At 43.6% G+C, this 25,885-nt stretch overlaps 1 protein-coding gene across 8 annotated transcripts in view; it reads right to left on the bottom strand.

Moving 5' to 3' along the window:
• Positions 1-25,885, bottom strand: part of SLC4A4 (solute carrier family 4 member 4) — a 462,487-nt gene that overhangs the window by 317,955 nt on the left and 118,647 nt on the right. For 4 of the 8 annotated variants that reach the window (XM_082726305.1, XM_082726306.1, XM_082726308.1 and 1 more), the window contains one exon: positions 14,962-15,035. In XM_082726305.1, coding sequence (XP_082582431.1) covers positions 14,962-15,035 — 74 coding nt within the window. Of the gene's footprint in view, positions 1-14,961; positions 15,036-15,384; positions 15,507-25,885 lie in introns of those variants that run through there. The other 4 variants (XM_082726304.1, XM_082726301.1, XM_082726303.1 and 1 more) reach the window with 2 other exon arrangements.

The raw sequence follows: 25,885 nt of genomic DNA on the forward strand, positions 1-25,885 counted from the left end.
ACCCTATGACCCAGCAATTACACTACAGGGTATTTACTCCAAAAATACAAATGTAGTGATCCAAAGGGGCACTTGCTCCCCAATGTTTATAGCAGTAATGTCTACAATAGCTAAACTATGGAAACTATGGAAAGAGCCTAGATGTCCATTGGCAGATGAAGAGATAAAGAAAATGTGAACTTCATATAGATACACGCACACTGGAGTATTATGCAGCCATCAAAAATGAAATCTTGGGCCGCCTGGGTGGCTCAGTTGGTTGGACGACTGCCTTCAGCTCAGGTCATGATCCTGGAGTTCCTGGATCGAGTCCCACCTCGGGCTCCCAGCTCCATGGGGAGTCTGCTTCTCCCTCTGACCTCCTCGCTCATGTTCTCTCTCACTGTCTCTCAAATAAATAAATAAATAAAATCTTTAAAAAAAAAATAAAATCTTGCCCTTTGCAATGAGGTGGATGGAATTAGAGGTATTATGCTAAGTGAAATAAGTCAATCAGAGAAAGACAATTATCATATGAGGTCGCTGATATGCAGAATCTGAGAAACAAGGCAGAGGATCATGGGGGAAGAAAGGAATAAAATGAAACAAGACAAAACCAGAGAGGGAGACAAACCATAAGAGACTCTTAATCTCAGGAAACAAAACTGAGGGTTTCTGGAGGGTAAGGGGGTCGGAGCGATGGGTGGGTTATGGACACTGGGAAGGGTATGTGCTATGAATTGTGTATGACTGATGAATCACAGCCCTGTATCCCTGAAACAAATAATACATTATATGTCAATTAAAAAAAAGATATGCTGTAAGTGTAAAATAAACACTGGATTTTAAAGATCAAAAAAAAAAAAAAAAGCTGAGCTGTCAGTACTGAGGGAAGGGGTTGGGGAGGCTGGGGATGGCTATGTGGCTGTGAGGGAGCGCAGATTTCTAGGCAAAGATTTAGACCTGCAGATTTAGTTCTGTCTAAAGGATCGCCAGAGGACAGGTAAAATCTTTGCCATCCCCAGCCTCTCACACATATCTCTTACTAAGCAGTGAGGGATGTTCCAAATTTAATTTTATCCACATTGTTGCTCCTCCTATAATCAACTGAATTTCTGTTTTCTCCAGTTCAAAGATTCCACAATGCTTGGCACTTTATATCATCCTTCTAGAACTAATCAGCAATATTCCCAAAATATAAGTCAAATACTGCCTTCCCTGACTTAGCTAAAGAAAGCTGACTTTATGCCAAGATGCCTAAAACATGCTGTATCTATTGCCAAGAGCGATGTAAGGGAGGGAAGCAAAATTAAGAGATATTTATTATTTCTATTTTAATTATGAAAAGAAAAATATAGAAGAGGAGGCAGAGCCGCTGGATGAGTGACAGATTATAAAAAGATGCTATAGACTTTACTTCTTAAACCAAAACAAATGTCAAAGATTTTTTAGAAATAGAGGAACAAGAACCTTAAACAGAATCATAGTATCACGTCCAGATGCCACAGAGGCTGTGGGTTTGACACTTTGCTGGAAGGGAGGCGGGACAATGCGGGGAAGCGTGGGGGGTGGGGGGGCAGGATGGGCTAAATAAATGATGGCCATTACGGAGGGCACTTGTTAGGATGAGCACTGGGTGTTATATGTAAGTGATGACTCACCAAAGTCTACTCCTAAACCAATACTACACTATATGTTAACTAACTTGAATTTAAATAAAATCCTGGAAGAATAAAATAAAGTTGTTACACATTCTTTAAAAAAAAAAAAATAAGAAATAGATCAGCACATATAATGAGATACTTTAATAAACGAAATACAAATAATTTGTCAGCTTATTTACTCACAAACACAGAACAGTGTCCATAAGCAGCTCTAATAAGATATAATCAAGGTAACATTTCTATAATTTACTGGGGCATAAATAACAGCTCATGAAAAGAAAACCTCCTTCCAAGGGCATGGAGTAATTTTGCAATTAACAGGGGAAAGTCAGACCTTGATGAAATGTCCACAGGGAGGGTCTGCATTTCAAACCACTACACAAGACAAGGGCTGATTTCTCTTTTTGTCTTTTGGATAGGGGGGTCACTTTTCACATTAAAAAATAATAATAATAATGCATATGTTTGTTAATAGAAAATCACATATTACTTATGTAATTTTTATAAATAATTTTGAATGCTGATGACTAATCTCTTTTAATATTAATGCTACCAATTACACTTAAGATTAGGCATGCAAGGAAATAAACAGCCCAAGTGATGAAAAACAGGGAAATACTTTTCTTCCCACCAAACTACATGGGAATTTTGTCCACTGAAAGCCTCAGAGAAATCCTTAAGGCAACTTGAGGTTCCCCAAGCAAGACTGATAAGAAATCTCGGCTTGTTATCTGCTGCTTACTAAGTACAGTGCTTTTAATATTTAATATTTGATGGTGATGATGATGATGATAACAATCTCTAGGCAGGAGCAAACAGCTACAGGAAAAACGTCTTGAGAGGGAGTCAAGCTTATGGTTACTCAGCTAACCTCCTGTCCTTGAAGTCAGTAAACTTGTCCACCTGTCTTTTAAGTGCTCATTTCTAGCAAAGTTCTAATAGTCCTTGGGTACCAGGATGACTCAAAGACCACACACTGAGGTTAAGATTCCATTGCAGTTACCATTACTAGTAGTTAGTAAGAGGCAAAAAGTGACTAGCATGATAAAAAGTTCAAATTAGTGAATATTCACAAAGAAATATAACTTTCATGTGTTCAGTGGTCATCAATTATTTGAAAATATCTAGGCTAAAACAACCACTTAAAGGTAGTACAGAAACCTGATGAATGAACAGCACTAAAAGTCATCTTATTTTTCATAAAGTACAGTTCTGAAGTGTTCCACGATCTCTCCAAAGTTGACTCTCCAAAGTAATTTTAACGTCACCCTAGTAAAAGCCCTTTTCTAGTCACCTGTAAGACATAAAATATAATCTATATGTATATCTATATCTCTATATTTATATCTACTAGATACAGGTACATATAGAGAGATATCTGTATAGTCTTCATACATAGGGAGATGCATAGAGAGAGAGAGAGAGATCATGTTTATGGACAGTCCAAATCAAACCACATCAATAAAGCATCTCCCACCATGTATGGTACACAAAGGTGCCACACAATGTTGATTCTCCTTCTCCCTTCCCTTTCTGGGGGACAGAAATACGGAGCATGAATGCTCCTTACTCCCACCACACTTGAGCCCTGACACCAACTTGTGAAGCCCCTCTGCTCTCTAGGCAAGGCACTCATGAGGACAGAAGAGCCAACCTGAGACCAAGTCTAACTTGCCCCTCAGTGGGCTACTTTAGTCATTATACAAGGTTTAAATGTTCAACAGAGACAACACCCTCCATAACCTCAATCTTCCCTCGCCCTGCCCAGAAACACAGGCCTGACAATCTCCACCTGCTCTGGGCAGAGTGTCACCCAGAGCCCTCACGCAGTAAGCGCCAACCCCAGGAGCTGTTGTCCTTTGGTCTGACTGAACAGGGTAGACTGCAACCCAAAGACTCGGGAAGGCCAGCACCAGGCAGGACAGTGCTAAGAGTGAAGAAGAACCACCCAACAGGAAGAGATGATCCCTCCACTCATCCTGACACCCCAGAACCCAAAAAGACCTGGTGAATTTTCAGTGTGCACTACACATGCTGTCAGACAAAAATCCACCTGTGATCCAAACCCTGAGAACTGGCAGTTTCCATTCTTTCTCTCGCGGTCACCATTTGCACAACTGAATGGGAAGTAGGTTGGAAGAGAGAAAACAATGGCTAATCCAATGGTCATTGATAACTGGATTTACGATTGCAGCCAGAGAGGCAGCTGAGAGAGACACACAAATGTACACATTCACACTCTCATCCTACCCACATGGTCCATCTCCAGCTCTATTATGGCTTCCCTTTTCGCACCAGCCTACGTCTCGGCTGGGCAATAGGAAGAACAGTCTTTAGTTGGTATAGACAGATAATCCACCGTAGAGTTAATGCACTCATGGCTAATTAGCTGTCAAATACTGAATATTCATTCACATAATTCCCTCGTCTCACAATGTAAATGAGATATGGATAATGCCATAGGACTAAAACAATGACCAAGAACTAGGGAAAGTACTCTGAGAGACTTAAATCAGCCTAAGTAAGTCCCATCCCAGAATCTCCATGGCTATGGTTTTCTACATGCCCAGCAAAGAGGACAACATTCACTGACACAGCAGCACATAATCATACTTCCAGAGTTGAAATAACCTTAAACATTACATGGTTCAACCTCTTCATGTACTAGCGAGCCAACCAAAGCCAAATAGCCAGTTAATAATACCAACACGGGGATTCTTGGAGTTCCTGGAAGGTAAGGTTTCCCTTACCGCTTTCCCACTACCACGCACCACCACCATCCCTCCCATCTTCCACTGTCTGCAAAACACAGGGGAAAAAAAAGAATCCTTTCAAGTTAGTAATTACCTAGAAGGAAGAAAGGCCTCAGGAATGCTCTGAAAATGTTTCTCTCTTACAATCACAGAATGACAAGTTTAAACACTTATTTAAGAGAGAGAGAGAGAGAGAGCGCACGTGTGCATGTTGGGGAAGGGGCAGAGGGAAAGAATTCCCAGCAGACTCTCTGCTGGGTACAGACCCCCCACACACAACTGGGGGGGTGGGGGGAAGGACTTAATCTTATGACCTTGAGATCGTGACCTGAGCCCAAAACAAGAGTCGGACACTCCACTGACTGCACCACCCAGACACCCCTAGAATGACAATTCAAATCAACAACCCTTAGCTCCATAAATGGCCCCAAATATGAAGATATCTGGCTATGACATCTGTCCTCTACTGATCACCACTGATCACTTGAAGAAACAGTAAACAAACTTTTAGTCTTTCCCGCTATGGGCTCCATTTCACTTAACCAATTAAAATACGTAGAATGGGGGCGCCTGGGTGGCTCAGTGGTTAAGCTGCTGCCTTCGGCTCAGGTCATGATCTCAGGGTCCTGGGATCGAGTCCCGCATCGGGCTCTCTGCTTGGCAGGGAGCCTGGTTCCTCCTCTCTCTCTCTGCCTGCCTCTCTACCTACTTGTGATTTCTCTCTGTCAAATAAATAAAATCTTAAAAAAATAAATAAATAAATAAATAAATAAATAAATAAATACGTAGAATGGTTACAGAATTTGTAGAGCTAAAAAGGATCTGAGAGGAAATGCAGCTCAAAACTCTCACCTTACAGATGAACAGAGGAGCCTGGAGAGGTTAAAGTGATTTGCTTGTGGTGAGGCTTGCGGCTATTCCACTAACTGGAATAAACAAGGAAAGGGACCCAGACGTTCTCAAGGCAGTGCTCATCCCAAGAATGGAGAGCTTATGAACAGGTGAGGCCAACCAGGCTGTTTCCTTTTTCCTCCTGCCTTTTCATAAGCTCTTTCAACACCTTTCATTCCCCTCCTCTCCGTTCTTCCCACTTCCTGTTCTTCTAGGTGCTTCTTCCGGTTCTCATCCATCGCTCTTTCCAAGTTCCTTTTGGCTGCAGAGGGAACAGACCTCGAGCCTCCACAAAATGGCGCATCAATTTCCCAAACGTCTCATAGCAGAAACCCAGAACCAATCACTCCCATGCACCCTTCTGTCCATCAGCAGTTCCTGGCAATTCAACTCATTTGTCTCTTCCTCTTTTGTCCCCAGTCTAGTCTAACCCAAAATCATTTCTCCGTCGAATCCTAGCAACAGTCTCCCCACTTTTATCTTTGTCCTCCTGGAATGCTTTCTCCATGTAGCAGCCAAAGGGATCTTCTTTAAAATGCAAATTTTCTCTAGTGGCTCCCCAGTGCACACGCAATACAATCCTAAATCTTGAGCACAGCATGAAGGGCCATGAATTAACTGGGACCTGTCCTCCTCGGGCCACTTCTGCTCTGTTCACATGGGCCAGCCATACCATTCTCATTTTCACTTCTCAAAGAGGCCTACCTCCTTCTCACCTCTGGGTCTTCCCCCATGCCTGCCTGTGATTCTCCCATTATTCTATCATCCTTTAAGGTTCAACTTAATGTCACTCTTTTGGAAATATATACCTCTCACACACACTCACCCGTGTTCATGATACACTCCTTAAATTATCCTATCAACCAACCTCGTCCTCAGATAATGACTGGCTTATTTGACTGAACATTAACTATGGCCCTAATCAGAATATGTTCAGAATCCTGTTCAAGGATACATATAAGCCTGGAAATGCAACATGTTGGAGTTCATATCTACAATTATACTTAACATTTTGATAAACTTAAAGCAAAAACAGAAAAAAAAAAAAAAAGCACTAGGCATCAGTTCAAGTTAGTAAGAAGAGCTAACATAGATACTAATCGACTAATTTGTTGACTACAAGGTATCAGTATTATCTTTGGTCTGAAACCTTTCTGGAATCCCAGCAACCACTGGCAAGAAAGCAGCAACCACTGGCAATAAATTAAAGGCAGGGAATATATCCAAGGGAGATCGTATCTTAAATTTATAGGGTTCATCCTGGGGATTTCAAATTAATTTACTTATACTCTTAACAAAACCAGGAGATAGGGAGGCACAAATACTATTTCTTTGTAGAACAAACTGACATTCATAAATTAAGTAATCTGTCAATGGCTTATTGTCAATATTGAAGTATTTTTTCAGGTACTGTCCAAGAACCCTCAGAGCCATGTCTGGCAGCTAGATAAGAAGATAAATTACTAACTGCACTTTGCATAAAGGAAATGTAGCCACATAAGCATGAGTGGCCTCATGTCACCCACAAAGGCAGGCACCAGGCAGGGCACAGCCAGAAATAGACATAGGTTTTAAGACTCCCGGTTCTCCACTATGTGCTCTAACCCACGGCGCAGACTGAATGAAAGTACCTAAACAATCAGTTACTGATCTAATTTGTCGAATACATGTATCCATCGGATTCAATTATGAGCTTTCGGTCTACGTCCAAGACACTTTCTCTATTTTTCAGTAGGGATAGAATTACTTGCTGAAAACTGAACAATCCGCTGAAGGGGGGTTGGTGATTTAACTGAACTACAAATGTGCAGTTCTGTCCCTCTAATGCTTATCTGTTGGCCAATATCACTAAAATTCAAAACCTACTTTTTTTTCTAGACGAGCTGGCCTGCTAAAAGTTATTGAGCATTCCACCATGAAAAGAGTCCATGAAATAATGTGTCAAAAGGCTTAAGTAGGGTTTATTCTCTTTTCAAAGTCATCAGAGTATAAAGAAAGGTGAACACATTGGATACAGCACTGCCTTCTCATTCTAACTCCACGGAAAGGTAAAAACAATGCACGGGATTTAAAAGCTTTTGCAGCTATTCAGAGAAGGGAGTTATTTAAGTCACCCATACTGCTGATTCAATGCACGTCACTCACCACCACCCCTACCTTCACCTCATCCCACCTGGCAATCAGCAGCCTCAGGGGCACAGCCCTTGGAACCTCCTGGAAACCCCTGTCATGGCAAGTTCTCACCTCAGTCCTCTAAATGCTATCAGCTGAGAAAGTAAAATAAAATTGGAAGGGGAGGTGAACCATGAGAGACTATGGACTCTGAAAAACAATCTGAAAGGTTTGAAGGGGCGGGGGGTGGGAGGTCGGGGAACCAGGTGGTGGGTATTATAGAGGGCACGGATTGCATGGAGCGCTGGGTGTGGTGCAAAAATAATGAATACTGTTATGCTGAAAATAAAAAAAAAATTTTTTTAATGTAAAAAATGAAATAAAATAAAATAAAATCCTCTGAGCAAACTCCCCACAGCAACAAGAGCGCCTCAACTGAGCTTTATTCAGCGTTATCCTAGTTTTACTCCCTCATCAGACCCAATTCTCAATTCCCCCCAATGATTCTGAATCTTCTGATGACAAAAATGGGGAAATATTTAGCTCAGGATTATTTCTATACTATTGCATAATCTCACTTAATTGGCACCTAAATTACATAATAACCAACAAAGAACAGAATTATTCTAGTTCATGCTGGGTGGAGAGGAGGAATATATACATCTCACAGAAAATACGTTTAGACACGTGATAGATATAGATATATCATGACCCCTGAATCCTCTTCATTGGTGGGAAAATACCATACACTTAAATCTGCTTTCCAGAAGAAGCAAATTTATAGGCTTCATTAGACAATGGGCACACACCTGTATTTTAACCTGTACACAATTATACTTAATATGCCTCTTCTTGGAAAAGAAGACAATTTTACAAATTAGGGCAATATGTATCAGACCAGTCTAACCAAGAAAATCAGATCTCACACCCAGAGCTTAAAGGGAACCGGAATGAGACCAAAGAGAAACAAGGCGCAGGCCTTGGGAAACTTAGCTGGATCATTCTGCTTACCTTTTCCAAGACAAGAAGCAAAAGATAAGTCTGGTTAGGAAGGCAAAGGATAGATGTTGGTACAAATGAATCAAGCAAATAAAAAACACTTGGACCAGTTAGAATTTTTGGAACGAAATTATTGAAAATTATTGTTGCAATTGTATCATCCAGAAAGAGAAAGTATAGAAAGTGGTGCGGTAGAAAGCCCCCCTGTTCCCAATGCTAGGTGCAGCAGCAACATAGATTCCAGTAATTATCAAAGACAATTCTATGGGAAAGGGCACGTTCTATTACCCCATTTTACAGAGCAGGAAACCCAAAATCCAAGCTACAATTTGCTCCCTTCACTTATGTAATGATTCCGCAACAGATGAGACAAAAGTTTTAAAACTTATATTCCCAAATGGATGCTTAGCAACTCAGCTTTAACAATTGTCCTAATTTTAAAAATGAGACAATAGGGGCACCTGGGTGGCTCAGTGGGTTAAGCTTCTGCCTTCTGCTTGGGTCATGGTCTCCGGGCCCCGGGATCGAGCCCCACATCAGGCTCTCTGCTCAGCAGGGAGCCTGCTTCTCTCTCTCTCTCTCTCTTCCTGCCTCTCTGTCTACTTGTAATCTCTCTCTGTCAAATAAATAAATAAAATCTTTTAAAAAATAAAATTAAAATTAAAAAATTAAAAATGAGACAATAAAAAATAACAAACAATATGTCCCCAAAGTAAGGATTAAACAATATGTTTCGGGACGCCTGGGTGGCTCAGTTGGTTAAGTAGCTGCCTTCGGCTCAGGTCATGATCCCAGTGTCCTGGGATCGAGTCCCACATCGGGCTCCTTGCTCCGCAGGGAGCCTGCTCCTCCCTCTAACTCTGCCTTCCACTCTGTCTGCCTGTGCTCGATCTCACTCGCTTTCTCTCTGACAAATAAATAAATAAAATCTTTAAAAAATAAATAAATAAATAAACAATATGTTTCAAAAATATGACCACATAAAAAGCTTCTAAAAAGAAATTCAATCTACAGACAAAATTGCTGAAAGTATATTATTTCAGAAATTCTGGGTCCTTATAAAACACAACCCAACTACCAAGTTCAATTTCTTCTGGTTTACTGTGGAAAAAGAATGTAGACTTCTAGGACAGAGTGTGTCTTCAAGAGAGTTTCAGCCCATACTGTACTGCTTGGCAAAAATCCCTATAATTGGAAAACTCCAGGAAGGAATGTCTGATTCCAGTTTCAAAACCCATGGTATTACCATCACTGTCCCTTGAAGTTAAAGAAATCTATAAGCCAATATTTAACTTCACTGATGCAGCAGGTATCAAATAGCTCCTGAGCTAAGCCCTGCCTGCTTGAGGGACTCTGGCGGGCTTTCAGCTGAGACCAGGATGAGAAAGCAGCAAGGCACCGAGAAATGTCTAGATGGCCACAACCTGCTCTGGGAAACCCATGCTGCTGTTCAAATATCAACCCTTACACACCTCGTCACGTTTCTTTAAAGCTCTCCAATGGGTGGATACAGGTTTCTTTCAAGAAGCCTTTTCCTTCAGCAATATTTGTGTGAGTGTTTCCTCTGTACACACAGGGTCTGACAATCCGACTTAACAGCAGAGAAGAGGTCAGCAAAATGCAACCGGACACTTGCAGCCAGTGCTCAGAATAGCCCCAGCTCTGACTTGGCCCCTCCCTTCCCATCCGATAGGTTTTCATTCACTCCTTCTCGGCAATTACGTTTTTCACCATTGTAATTATTAAGAAATGTCCACCGGGCCCCACTTTCTCTTTAGAAGGCTACCTCCCCCAATACACATAAATACGTCATCGTGATATCCTCTAGTGAAAAAGAGGGTTAAGTCATTGTGATCTCATGTCTGTGAAATGTTAAGATCCTGACCTCCAAAAAGACAAACATCACCATTTCATTAGTTTAGTTTCTGTCTTCAAAAGACAGCGTAGGAGGGAAGAGAGTGACACAGGCATGTTTAAGGGGCCTCTTTTACCTATCAATATAGACATACAAACAACATAAATGTCAATGATGTCTTCAAAATCAGAGAGCAGCTATAGCAAGACGGGACCTTTCGAGGCTATGTTGTCTCATTGGACTAAGAGCACTAATGGAACCAAATTTCTGACTGAAACTTCAAAGACTTCAGAGGATTATATAAGATAATTCTGCATATGCTTTACTTGGTTTATGTTATATATTCGTGTATTCAATTCTTCCTTTTAACAAATATTTAGTCAACATCTACTCTGTTCCAGACCCTGCTCTACCTCTTTACTTCTATTTCCCTAAAAATAATCCTCCCATAAACTCCATGGATTTTTAACAAATCTCGCTCCATGTCCATCAGTAGACATGGGAATTTGTAAAATTATTCTTCCATTTGGACAGATGGGAGCACACTTCCTTCTGGACTTGGTTTTCAATGAAAGAGGAAAACCACCACAATATATCATAATAGCTTTGAGAGCACTGATCACACTTCAGAAATGGAGGCACGTTTCGGCCCATAATGTCTTGCTGTATTTTATGCTTCCTGAGTTGCTGGTTAGACTTGATGTTAAGAAAAGGCCCCTCCTCAAAAAGTCAGAGTTGCCAAGGCTTGCTGGGAAGTTACCTAGCCCGACAGAGCCAAGGCCTTATCTCAAAGGATAAGGTGGAGTTTGCTCTTTTCCCCTATTGCAAAATATGAGAATATTAAGTAATCTGTTTATATCATACAGATCCAAAATCTTGGCTGGCTTTTTTAAGGATAAAACATCCATAGGATTTCCTGTTTGGAAAAAGCTACATGAGACTCTTTCTTCCGATCTCAACCTTGGTTCACCCAGTAAAATTTGGCAATTTCCCCTAAGTGCATTTGAAATGAAAATTTAGTGCTATACCTCATGGTCAGCATTTCTAGGTCATTCTGATAATGTCAGTTTGTCACTACAGACCAATTCTGTAGAAGTGCCTGGTCTGGGGCTGGCATCTTTTGGTAGAGAAACAAGTATGAGTATCTGAAACTTTGAAATTTTTAAGTGAATTTATCTACAGTAACCCCTTTGTGACTAAATGTTAACTTTAAAACTATACACATATACAGATACATTGATATAAGGTAACCAATGCAAGAACGAAAAGCTTCTCTTTATTTTAAAGATTGAAATTGGTATTTGCCTGCCTTTTTTTAAAGAATATCTCTTCAAATCATTAACTCAAATGCACATGAAGGAAATTATGTGAAAATGAGGTTTAGGTCTTTAAATATATCCCACATAAATTCATTATTTAAACAGAAGATGACTCCTCTTCTGACTCACTCTATTCTTAGTGAGCTTTGCAGTTGATGGCTTTCTATCGAGTTTTGAGACCATGGATTAAGCATCATGCCACCCACTGAGAGTAAAGTTGAACCAGGTGAACTGAGGGCGTGGCTGGAAGTCTCGGGCTCTCTCCCCTTCACAGAACTACAGCAATAGAAGGAACTGTGTGAGAGCATCTAGCTCTTCTCACCTTCAGGCTGAGCTGACTCTGATTATCACAAATTAAGGGACCCTAAGAAGATTTTTAAAACATGAACACTTCAAAGTAACTAAAGCTACTATTGGACCTTAGTCATGCTCATAATCACTTAATAGGAGAATATCTTATTTGTGCAAATTATTTCAAAAAACAAAATTTTGTTTTGAGTTTTCTTTTGCCAAGTGTGCTGCATTATGCTTCATGTTTACCCTGGAAGCAAGAGAAATTACTTGGATAAAAGGAAACATGTGATAATAGGAATGAAAGGTATTCTAGCTCCTGCCCTTTGGATTTCTGATCCTTAAAAGTGGAGCACTTACTTCTGCCATAAACATACCAGAAACTCAACTACTTCAGAATAAGATAATGGCTTGCTTTACCTCCAAATACACCCTTCTCTATGCAGTTAGAAACATGAGATGGACTGGCATCCTTGTGGAAAACATTTTCACTCATACTATGAATCTTTATCAGATCTCTTGACAGTTTTTATTCTCAACCACTAAGACCACAACTAAGCCATAAACCTTCCATTCCAACTTCTTTATACTTCACCCAGAGTTACTATAAAATTGAAGGGATCCCACCCCCACCAGATAAAGCCAGGTGAGAAAAATGGGAGGGTTGACTCAGAGGGCACTAATTTAGAAATAAATAGTCCCTAACTATAGTTCCAAGGCTTGTACTGGAGGGGTGCCTGAGTGGCTCAGATGGTTATATGACCGGCTCTTGATTTCAGGGCAGGTCAGGATCTCAGGGTCCTGGAACGGACCCCCACATGCAGCTCCATGCTCCACATGCGTCTGCTTGAGATTCTCTCTCCCTCTGCCCCTCCCCCTGCTAACCCAGTTGTCTAAAAAGAAGAAGAAGAAGGAGAAGAAGGAGAAGGAGAAGGAGGAGAAGGAGAAGGAGAAGGAGAAGAAGAAGAAGAAGAAGAAGAAGAAGAAGAAGAAGAAGAAGACTTGTTCTGTAGAGGAGACTGCACTGTTGGATATTCTCCACCAAATAATGACGCCAAAAGCAACCCTCTTTTAGGGTCTCAAAATGCAGTAACAGGCAACTAGCTAAACATGCTTTGAAAGAAGTGTAATCAGCCCAGTCTTCCAATCAACATGAAAGATAATCTTAGAACAGAAGTTTTATCAGAATACAAAAATATACAATATCCATGCGGCAAGTTTCGTCATCACAAACCCGAACAATTTTACAGATGTTTCTACCATATTTTGTTGTCTTTTTGTTTTTTCTTAAAGAAACTTGACTGTAGATTTGTCTGCTATTCATTACATTGTTATTTTAATTTTGTGCTTGAAAATCAAGGGAAGTACTTTAGGAAATAAACTTGTTAGTCAAAGTCTCAAGAAACCCATGTACAATATCCTATCGCAGGAGAGTGCTGTCAATCCTAAGGACCTTACGAGTTCAAGAAGTGATTTACATCTCCTGTGAACTAAGCTAGAACATTATTCTCAAGGAAAACACACACACACATACACGTACGCGCACGCACACACACATACCCACACACAGAATCTCATTCCCAAGCCTTCTTACTGATTTTTCTTCTTTAATTGTCCCTAAAGTATATATTCACTCAATCCTACAATATTTCTTACGTTCATATGCTATAACTTAAAGATTCTTATCTCCTCTTTGACACTGGGACAGTGACAGAGTCACCGCAATGGAGACTTAACACCAGGGGCACAAGAACCTTAAGACACAAGTTTTACTATTTTGTTTGCACTAACTTGACATTTTCCCACAGTCATGCTGTAAAAGCGCAAGGAACGCATAAAACAATGTGAAGTAAAATACTGTAGTTTCCTTTTTCCTAAGAAACTTAGGCATCAAATTCTTATTAGAGTCAAGAACATAAATGAAGGAGAGAGAGCAGCGGGGGCTGAGGGTACTACACGCTCAGAAGAAACTTAGTAAGCAAAAATGAGAAACATCATCATGGCCACGCTGTGCTGACTATTCCAGGAGCGACAAGAAGGCATCACGTGCCCAGGACCCGGTGCTCAATCTGGTTGAAGAATCACTCCAGAACACAAACTACCCACCTTCTTTCTTCCAACCCCTCCCCCACACTGGTCCAAATTTTCGGTAAGCAGTTAAGCGTTTACCAAATGGCACCGATCAGATTAGAGTTTCCAAAATACATACGAATTGGCTCTCGGGTGATTTTAAAGGAAAGAATGTAGAACACAGTTCACTTGCAAGTTTCATTTAACTTTATGAGGACTGTCGACGACTTTGATTATTTTTTTTAAATCTCATTGTAAATATTAATTACATCTTGTATGTCTGCGATGCCTTTAATTACTTTAATAAACATTAATTGAGCCCTGTCTTCTCACTATCAAATAAATAGTATTATGCACACATGACTGATAATTCAAGAGACAAGAAAAGAGGGGCATGCTGAAAAGCATAATAGCACCAACTAAAATTTAACTCTTATTTGGTTTTTAACAGGCAACTGAGCAACATTAACAAAAGAGGTCCTGGAGGTTTTTTAAGTTAAAAAAAAAAAATCTATCACTTCCTAATGAAAACTCATCCACGATCACCCCACTTTATAACCTCAGTTTATACCCATTTTTCCTGCAACAATGATATCATTCTCCTTCTGTAACATCTGTTTCTCTCCCCTGTAAGCTGTAAGAAAGGTATTAGGAGATGCTGCCAAATACATTTATATAAATCCAGCAGCTTCTTTGAGTTAGTCATCACAAGGTGGTAACTAACTGGCAAAATATTTATTTTTGACAGAAAGGCACGACTAACACAGGCACCTGCTTCAAAAGTAAGATACCTCTCCCCCCCCCCTTTTTTTAACCATGCAGGACCACACCGATTCAGATTCTGATGGTCCGATGAAGTTCTTAAAATTACTTTCTGTGTGGAAGCAAAATGTGCAGACTAATAAAACCCTATAGAAACGCTTGAGTTTTTAACTTCAAAAATATAAGCTCTATGAAATGCATGAGTGCTATTATCTACGAAGACACAGGTCTATGAATACACACTTTCCCAGACCCACAAAGCTCACCTTCTACTTCTTCTTCATCACACACATGCTTAAGGAAGGAAGCCCCTCTGTCCAGGACAGCTTCATCCTCCATCCTATAGTAATAAAAAAGAAAAAAAGAATGCTCAGACTTCTCCTGGAGCGAGCCACCTGAAGTAGCCCAGCTTCTGGGCAGGTTAACCTGCAGGCTGCTGTTCATGTTAACAGGGCAGAGGCTCTCTTCCTCCTGTGTCTGCTACTCCTTCACGCAGCTCCTCTCATCTGGTGCTTGAGAATACGCCGGTCCCACATAGCTTCAGTTCTAACCTTGAGAGGGCACCCACATGGACAGGTGAGAGAAAACCATCTCAATCCTATAGGCCGGATGTTGGGGATTCTCTCTTTGGGATTTGCAAAAAAGAAAAAAAAAAAAAAAAGATGAAAGCAAGGGGGAAAAAAAAATACCAAGAGAGGAAGTTTGGTTTGTCTGGAGTGCTCGTGACGATCGTTTGTGGAAAACCAGCTTCAGTGCTTAGCTCTTTAAACACCCACTGCATAAAAATGTATACCCTCACACACACACGCACACACATGCACACCCACCCACACACAGAAAACGACAGGGAGGTAGGCTAGTGCACAGTGGGAGCCCAGCTTCCAGCCAGCCTCTGAATACCAGCACAGCCCAGGATTCTCTGTTGAGTGGCAAGCTTTGAGTCACATGTTGGCCTTACGGAAATCTGACATCTGGGGATGATCCAGCAACCCGGCTTCAGCCACAGGCACATCTACACACGCCACCCATTCATTCATTTTCCTCGTTCTTATCACACGTCTCTATGTAGATCTGTCCTGTTAACTCTTCCCTGAAGGGCACAAAGTTCTTCAGTCTGTAGCCACATTACGCGGTCCTCCTGTCTCCTTACATAATAGGATCTGCTCTGCAATTTCATATGCTAAATAAGATCTCAGAATCCATCCAAGGAATGACAGCGTTTTTACGGCCTCCTGATGCCAAACATGTTTCTTAGTTTATAGGAGGAGTTAAGGTCTATTTCCATAGTCTGTGACTTCTTTTCATTGCATTAACTTTGACATGCAGAATTCCATGAACTCTATTTATAGTGAAAGCAGGAAAAAAAAAATCCTGAATTGCTCAAATGCTGCTTGTGTCGCACCGGTCTAGAAACAAAGAACTTTCTCTGGAGACAGCTGCTCTATGTCATACCGTACAGAAGCTCTGCCAGAGAACCAAATGTTCACGCTGTATCCGATTCGTCCAATTATATGCTCAGGCACTGAATGTTGGAAGTCTGTTTTCCATATTGTCCGTATAACTTATTCCTGGGCTTCGGATATCTGTTATAATCTATGTGGATATGCACTGAATTCACATTTTCCTCTCTTCTATTTTAGGAGCATATCCATCTTGCAAAGCAACCATCTGAGCGTAAAAAAAAGTTGGAAGCTGGGTGTCAGGTAGACCTCCTGGGTTTTAAAAATTGAGCACTGCCACTGAACATATGTATCACTGAACATATGTATCACCTAGAGCGAAGTATTGAACTCTGGGAGCCTCGGTTTTTCCATCAATGAAATTGGGGGAACAGTATCAACACTGCAGGACTGCTTTAAGATTCAAATTAGGTGACATACTAGAAAACACTCTGTTTTGTGCTTTGCACCTACTACCTGTTTAATAAAGGTAAGTTTCCTTCCTTGATTCTTTCCTTCTTTCTTTTTACCCTAACCTTTGCTGGTGGACAATGCCATCGAGAAACCCATCACCTTTCCACATTTGCAAAAAAATCTTCTTTCAGGGATATGGCTCTTATACACAATTTCATCCTGATACATATCTTTTTCCTTCTCTATACTCACAGTAAAAATATAAAACTAAATGCAAATAGGATATAGATCAGCTGTCAAGATTATAGTAGAAAAGAAAATGCCTTGAAGATTTGAGCAGTCAAGTCATTTACCAGCTTCCCTGAGCCTCAAGGTTCCCATGAAGATTAAATGATACAACACATTTACAAATTCAACAAATATTTAGCATCTCCTATGTTCCAAGCATCCCCAGAGGGAGGGGGAATATGTTCGTTAATAAGACACACAAAATTTCTAAGAAACTAATAATAAATAGATGAACAAGGCAGTCTTAGATAGCACTGAGTGCTCTGCACAAAATAAAATGAGGCAGGGGGTTACTTGGCATGAGATGGATTAGAAGAGGCTTCTGGAGGAGGGGACATATGAGCAGAGACAAAAATGTTGGGGAGGAACTAGGCATTTGAAGATCTGAGGGCAGAGTGTTCCACGCAAAGAGAACATCAAATGCAAAGGCCCTACGGTGGGCACAAGCTTAGCATGTTCCAGGAGCGAAACGAGATCCGTGAGGCTGGGCAGAGAGAAGGTCACTGGTCGTTGACAGCGCTGGAGGAAACAGGCCCATGGAGGCCGTGGTAAGTAGTCAAAACTTTAGGTGTAATGGGAGCCACTGAAGGATTTTTTGTGTGTGTTTTGTTTTGTTTTATTGAGGTAAAACTGACATACAACATTGTATTAGTTTCAGATGTACATGATTCAGGTTTTGCGTATCTTGCTAAACGATCACCACAATAAGTTTAGTGAACATCTGTCCCCACACAGTTACAAGATTTTTTTCCTTAGGTTGAGAACTTCTAAGATCTACCCTCTTAGCAACTTTGAAATACACAACACAGTATTACTAACGCTTGTTAAGATTTTCAGGTGGAAACTGACCTGAGCTGTTTCACCTTCGTGAAGAACCACTCTGGCTGCTATGTGAAAAGTGGATCATCAGGAGATCGAAGAAATGAGGAAACTATCTTAGGAACCCAGGGAAGGCTGTGGGAGAAACAGGTTTGGGGGAAGGAACCAACAATTTTTTTCTGGCCACTTTATGGTAGAGATGCTTATTATATATGGAAGAAAAAAACCCAGCTGTCAGGTGTGCAAGTAAAGGTCCAAGTCTGGAGCTTGGGAGGCCAGGGCTGGAGAATCCACAAAGCTGGTGACCTGCAGCCTTTCCTAGAGGAGTTCATTCGGGAAGAAAACGTAGAAATTAAGGGGTAGACCTAAGCCCCGGTGGTGGAGCATGTTGACATGTATAAGCAGAGCAGAGGGACAAAAGCGGGGGGAGGCAAAAGAAAAACCAGAGAAGAGTGATGTCAACGAAGGACAGCTCCGGAGAGGCTGGGAGAGATGGAGACAGAGAGGCAAAAATTCACCTTGGCAGTATGGAGGCCGCAGGTGACAATGAGCGGAGGAACCTGCAACACGTCAATCACGGCGCTAGACCCACAGAGGGCATCCTTTCCATCCAGTCCTTTTCTCTTTCCTTCCCTCACCCCCTCATCCACTCCATACATATGGACTGAGCCCCTACAAGGTGCCAGGCACACTGCGAGGCGCTGGAGACACAGTGATGAGCGGGACGGACGGGGGCTCAGGTGCAGTCACATCTGCCTTCTCGAAGACTGCCCCTAGCACTCTGGGAGAGGAGGTCCAGACGGCAAAGAAGTCTTCAGCAACGCAGCGTTTGTAGACCTAAATAAGATGGCGGCTTAATGGGGAGATTTTTCTTGAAGACTTCAGAAGCACAACAAAATCCTGGAGGCCTGTACGACCACACGGACGTCAACAGTACCATCTCCTCTTTGGAAAGCAAACAGTAGGTTCGCCCACATTGCTCCTCAGCACGAACCCTGTCCTGTCTTACCAATCTACAGAATTCAACACGATTTCCTACAGAACATCATTTCTGCACCCCACCACACTCAAGCCGATCCTATTCTATGGACTTTTTTCTTTACACGTTTCCTAAATCAAGTGTTTATTCATTTGCCTTTGCACCTGAGCCCTGCCCAAAACTGCATACAACAAACACGCGGAAGTAAAAGAGGAAAATCGGTAGCAACGAAAGGAGACCAAGGAAATATTAAGGGCCAGAGCGCTCCTCCTAGGCTGAGAAACCCCCCGGCCAACTGAAGCGCTGTTCTTTGCACCAAGTTAGCGAGAATAATGATGGGCGCATTCCGGGGCGCTTCGGTCCATACTTCACATTCCCTCCAAGACTATACGGAGCGAATGATCAGAAACCTCGTTCTTTCTGCAGGTCAACGCAGAACATCTGCAAGCAACCTCTTCCCTGTGGGAAGAGAAAAAAGAAAGAGTGCCACCAGAGGAAGGAACCAGACCTGCGTGACCACGGCGGCCTTCCCCACAGCGGCCCTCTCCTCCTCAGGAGCAAGTGCATCTGGGCCTCTGCACCAAGAGCAGGCACTCTGCAACGTCTTTGTCCATCTTCATGCTAACTAACAAACGTTGGCTATTTGGGTTTGTGTTCCCCTCCTAAAAGCCTCTCAGCAGTGGCTGGCTATTGAGTCAGACAGAGAGATCTTTCGACATGACCGTCCGACCCAACCAGTCTTCCCTTCTGGCGGTAGGAAGAAATTCACTCATCTAATCCCTCCTCAGGCCCCCAAATCCATCGGTAAAGTGTCCCGCTCCCTCGAGCTGCCTCTGCTGGGACAAAGAAGGGAAGGAGCGCGCTTCTAAGCAGCTCCCCAGGTCGCGCACGTCGCCAGCACGAGGCAAAGTTCAGAATAGATTTGGAAGCTTCTCCCCGGCATCACGGGGATAAGGGTCACAGCAGTCAGTATAAAAACCCCCACGGGGCCCAGGCTGCCTTCCTCCAGCAGGGCCTCTGACCGCCCTGGTCCGACCCCTTCCTCCCCAGTCCACACCCAGCGTGGGGATGCTCTCATTCCCCGTTATTCTGGGGACACGAAAATGATTTAACCGCAACACATGTCAAATCTGCTGCCAAATGACCGGTTTTCACCAGCCGGTCCTAATCACGGAGCAGGCTTGCAAGGGTGACTTAAGCCCGGCACGAGAAACATTTGTGCAAACCTGCCAGCCATGGGGCCTTGGGCGCCCATCTACATTCCACCCCTCCGAGTTCCCCGCCCCAGAGCCCTCGCCAACTGCCAACGTGCTCCCCAGCCAGTCCCCACGGCACAAGCAGCTGCCACTCAGCCAGTCAGCACGTGGCCGGCCGCCAGCGCACCGGTTTCGGATCGCAGGCCTGCCGGGCACCGCGCTGCTAAAGGTTGAAGGTCTCCTGGTGTGCGAGCCTCCGGAGTCGCCTCACTTGCCCTCCCCCTTCCCTCCTGCCAGGCCTCGCCCGCAGCGTTTCACTGTCTCTATAGTAACAGCCTCTGGTTTCAGGGCTGCAACTTCATACAGAGCCCTTCTCCTCTTGACCGGAGGCTTCTGCCAAAGGATGCACTAGCAAAAAGGCCACTGCCTAAGGCGGGGCTACCTGTTTGTCGCCTGGTCATGTCGTAAGCGGCTGGGTCACTCAGACCCGGAGGACTGGAAAACAGATCCCCCAGCCTCGGCACACGGGCCCGGTGCATCAGGGACACGCTGCTCACTCTCCTCCACACGCCCCAACGGGGCCTTTCGGATGACTTTCAAAAAGACACCAGAGGTGCCATGAAGTGTGTAAACCTGGCGATTCAAGATCTGTACCCCTGGGGCTAATAATACATTATAAGTTAATAAAAAATTTAAAAAAAAAAAGAAGAAGAAGAAGACACCAGGGCTGGGCATCCTGGGGAGCAGAACAGGTCCAGTGTCTACACGTCCACACCCGGGTCTGACAAGGCTGGTTCTTTCTGCTCATAAGGCTTAACGTGCACTGGCCAACCTGCTATTTTAACACACCCCGCTTTATCCTCACTAGTTAGATCTGTTTACAACATCCAACGCACCCCCTAACCTCTCACTTTACAGCGGCGTCCCTGTGCATAGCAAATGGTTAAACAGTTCTTCGTACCTATGCCCTCACACACACACCGAAGCGAGGCATCCGGGGAAGGAGACAACACCAAGAGGTAAAGAGTTTTATTATTTTTAGCCAGTGCTGCCGTGAGCAGCCCATCTGCGGCACACGTAAGGGTCCTTACTGACCAAGGGGCCTCGGTCTCAAGTCTCAGCTCAAAAGCAGGCTGTGTGCCTCCGACTTTGCCGGTCTTAGAACAGCGGGAAGACAAAACTCAGCATTTTCACGGGTCTTTTTCAGGAGCCCCGCAGAAAACAACCATCAGTACTGACATCTAAAATGACACACTCATACACACATTTGTGAAATCTCTTTCCTGGTCAAGTCATTTCTAAGGGGGGGGGGGCATGTTCATTACAAATCATTTATAAACGTGACGTTCTCTTTGGAATTTTTTAGACCACACAGCGTTTTATGGGCGCCTTCGTTGTCTGGGAAAATCCGCCCTCCACCCTTGCAACATACAAGGAAAGCACAACATCAAGCCTCCGAACACAGGCCACAGGGCTGAGCCGTCTCCCGGCGGCAAAGAGCACTGCCATCTTTTGGTAACGTGCGCTCACTACAGGGAAGCGGGAGGCAAGGGCAGAGGAGAGGTGCTGGGTCCCCGTCCCAGCTCCCAGGGAGGAAGAGACAAGCACGTGGCACTTGGCTTCACAGTGGACCCGGCGGGAGCTCCGAACCCTCACGCTGGGGGAAAGAGACCTCAGTGCGGCACACCTGCCAGGCCCGAAGAAGGCCAGAGGCGACTGCCGAGGATCTGCCAGCCACCAGGCAGAGCAAGTCCCCTCGGCCGAGCTGGGGAGTGCCCTCGTCAGTGTGGACATTTACACAGGCCCGGGGCCAGGGAGCAAGGGGTGGCGGCCCCACATGCAATCCGACGGGGGACTGGATCAAAGGTGAACCTCGAATCCAGAGCAGGATCGGGCCAAACAGAATTCTGGATTATGAACTTCATTAAAAGTTCATTTGTACTCTTGGGCACTTGTCCCAGAGAAATGAAAACTGATGTTCACCAAAAAAAAAAAAAAAAAAAACCTGTCCACTTAGGTTCCCAGCAGCTTCGCTGGTCAGAGCCGAAAGCTAGAATGAGCCCAGGTGGCTTGCGCAGGTGAACGAGCAAACAGAGTACGCTCCCGCTCCGTCCGTGCCACGGGAGAGCGCTCGGCGATAAAAGGGACAAACAAATCGATACACACAACAATTAAATGACTCTCCAAGGGAGCATGCTGAAGGGAAAAGCTAAACCCAAAAGGTTATATATTGTATGGTTCCGTTTATGTAACATTTTTAATTTTTTTTTTATGTTTCATTAGCCCATATATAGTACATCCTTAGTGTTTGATGTAGTCTTTTTTGAAATGACAAAACTCTAGATATGAAGGACCGAGGAAGGTGGTCAGGGGTAGAAACTGGGGGGATGGGAGGGTGTTTGTGGTTATAAAAGGGCAACAGGAGGGATCCTGTGGAACTCTTTTCATTAACTCACCTGCGGCGGTGGATACATGAATCTAGCCCGTGATAAAATTACACAAAACTGAATACACCTGCACCAACACACAGAAAAATGAGGATAACCGGGGCGCCTGGGTGCCTCTGTCGCTTGAGAGGCTGGCTCTTGATTTCGGCTCAGGTCATGATCTCAGGGTCCTAGGATCAAGCCCCAAGTCAGGCTCAGCGGGCAGCCTGCTGGAGGATTTTCTCTCTCTCCTTCTGCCCCTCGTCCCCTTGTGCTCACTCTCACTCTCTCTCTCTCTTTCCCTCTAAAATAAATAAATAAATCAGTTTTTTTTTTTTTTTAAATGAGAATAAGTGGGACGCCTGGGTGGCTCAGTGGGTTAAAGCCTCTGCCTTTGGCTCAGGTCATGATCCCAGGGTCCTGGGATCGAGCCCCACATCGGGCTCTCTGCTCAGCAGGGAGGCTGCTTCCTTCCTCCTCTCTCTCTCTCTCTGCCTACTTGTGATCTCTCTCTGTCAAATAAATAAATAAAATCTTAAAAAAAAATGAGGATAAGTAAAGCTGCGGAAAACTGAGTAAGTTCAGTGGATTATATCAATGCCAATATCTTGATCAGTGATATTGTCACCAATATTGATAAAGTCTCATAAAATGTTAACAGCAGGAAAAACTGCCCAAGTGTACGAGCAATTTCTCTGCATTATTTCTCAAACATGCACGTGTATCTATAAATATCTCAATAACAATGTCAAAAAAAGTTCATTTACAAATATGCGTTTTAAACATTTTTCCTTAGGAGCATCATTTTACATGACGGTCACACACTAAAACTGGCCCAGGCAAAATAGCACAAAAGCCATATGCGCTCTGTGGTAACGGTGTCATCTTGGTCAAGTCAGTTTCTGTCCCACTTCGGTGTCCTTTAAAATCAGCTTAAAAATTTAAAAACAAAATAAAATAAAATGAGCTTAAAAACACTTCATAAGACATTTAGGGTATTAAATAAGTTCCTGGAGTAAATGCACTCAATCAGTTTTAGTTGAATCTGAGTCTAAGGTCCCTTGGGCCGGGAGGGTATTAGAGAATTAACAGTCCTACAGACCAAAGGCCTTCACTGTGTCTCTAGGAGCAAATGCAGGGGTTTAAAGGTCGTGAACGTATTTTTCAATACGTGTGAACGAGAGAGACCAGCGATAAACGGCCGCCCTCCACCCAAAGGCCCCAACTCCTCTCTCCCTCCTTCTCCATGTTGGGGCAAGGTCTGCTGTGCCCTCTGACCCCCGACGGCTGGCTGAGCTCTGAGAGGCCGCGGCAGACCTAGCAACGCCGGACAAGACGAGAGCCGGCGGCGGACCCACCCCGCCGCGGAACCAAGATGCGGAGCCAAGAGAAGGACGCATGTAGGGACGCCTGGGTGGCTCAGTGGGTTGAGCAGCTGCCTTTGGCTCAGGTCATGATCCCAGCGTCCTGGGATCGAGTCCCACATCGGGCTCCTTGCTCAGCAGGGAGCCTGCTTCTCCCTCTGCCTCTGCCTGTCTCTCTGTCTGCCTGTGCTCGCTCTCCCCCCCCCCCCCGATAAATAAATAAAATAAAATAAAATAAAAAAAGAGAAGGACGCACGTAAGGCTCGTCACGAGCTCTCCGCGCTTAGCTCCTGTCAGCCCCCCGGCACCCCATGTCAGCCCCCCGGCACCCCATGTCAGCCCCCCGGCACCCCATGTCAGCCCCCCGGCACCCCGTGCCCGGACGAGGCCACCCAGCCACTGCGTACACGGTCTCCTCTGTTCTCCACCCGCCCCCGGAAAGTGTCCGCTTCTCACACAGCACGTACAACACTGCGCCGTCACGATCGCTTTAGCTCCCGCGACGACACTTGGACGTGTCCTCCCCAGCACGACGAGCTCCTCGGGCGCGGGTATCCTCTTGCCCCGGTCGGCCTCACTCCGGCGTGAAGCACAGTCGCTGCGCGTCCTGAGTGCGCTTTAGACACGGAGGAACCAGCCGGCGAGGCGCGGCGGCACCGAGCAGTGATGCAGCCTTGGGACCAAATGCGTCTCTAAGTTTAAAGGTCGTGAACGTATTTTTCAAACAACATGCACAAGCAAACTTCCAATTTCATGGTCTGGTATTCAACGAAAGAAAACAGTGATTTGTTCCAAAACTAGAAGGGGAAAATGACTATGTTGTATTCCCTGAAAGATGTTATGTCTGTGGGCGAATTAAGGTATTTTTTAAGAATAATTTTATCTATCGCTCTTCTCCTTATTGGCTAATTTGAGAACTTAACCTTCACATAGACACTAACTGGACTGTGATAGGTCACAACAGAATGAAATTCGAATCAGAATTTCCCCGTCTGTTTAAACTAAAATGTGAAGAGGTATCTAGACCTGCCATATAGTAGATTCTAAGAAAGTATTTGTTCAATAAATATATGAATGAATGAACTTAAAAATAAACTGCTGCTGGGTAAACTGCTTTAAGACTCCAGAAGAAGCGTGAGAAGTTATGAGAAAATTCAATTTTGTTCCTGAGATCTGCAACTAGACAAATAAAACTCCAAAATGTGTTTGGGTAAACCAATAAAGGAGCTCATAGTAGCGACTTGAAGAGGAAATTGGGATTTGAAATGTCAATATAAACCTTGAGCTCTGGAAATTTTAGCCAAACTTGACATTTATACATAGTTAATGTTAATCATTTATGGTAAGTAGTACAGGAATAGTGCAGATAACTGATATACACAGCTAAATCCTACATTGCATTTTTTTTATTTAAATTCAAATTCAAGTTAATTAACATAGAGTGTAGTATAGGTTTCAGGAACAGAATCTAGTGATTCCTCACTTACATAGAACACCCAGTGCTCATCCCAACAAATGTCCTCCTTAGTGCCCATCCCCCATTGAGCCCATCCCCCACTGGCCTCCCCACCAGCAGCCCTCAGTTTGTTCTCTACCGTAAAAATGTCTTACGGTTTGTCTCCCTGTTTTTTATCTTATTTTATTTTCTCCCCTTCCCCTATGTTCATATGTTTCGTTTCCTAAATTCACATATGAGTGAAATCATATGATATTTGTCTTTCTCTGATAAACTTATTTCACTTAGCATGATACCCTCTAGCTCCATCCCTGCAGTTGCAAATGACAAGATTCCATTCTTTTGATGGCTGAGTAATACTCCATTGTGTATATATACTACATTTTCTTTACGCATTCATCAGTTGATGGACATTGGCGCTCTTCCCAGAATTTGGCTATTGTTGATAATATTCACTGGGTCATAGGATAGCTCTATTTTTAACATTTTGAGGAACCTCCACGCTGTTTTCCAGAGTGGCTGCACCAGCCTACATTCCTCCCAACAGCGCAAGACGGTTCCTCTTTCTCTGCATCCTCACCAACATCTGTTGTTTCCTGACTTGTTCACTTTAATTAGATTTAGATTTCTGACAGGTGTGAGGTGGTACCTCATTGTGGTTTTGATCTGTCAGACACTTCACTAACATGAAGGTGATTTTGCATACATTTCTTGTGGATTTTACCAGGACCTTAAGTCAGATCCAGGTTGGCAGGTGGACGGGGACTCAAGAGCAGGAGTTTGTTCCAGGACACAGCACTGGGAGTCAG

The sequence above is a fragment of the Mustela nivalis genome (assembly GCF_964662115.1).
Source record: "Mustela nivalis genome assembly, chromosome: 4".
Taxonomy (NCBI): domain Eukaryota; kingdom Metazoa; phylum Chordata; class Mammalia; order Carnivora; family Mustelidae; genus Mustela; species Mustela nivalis.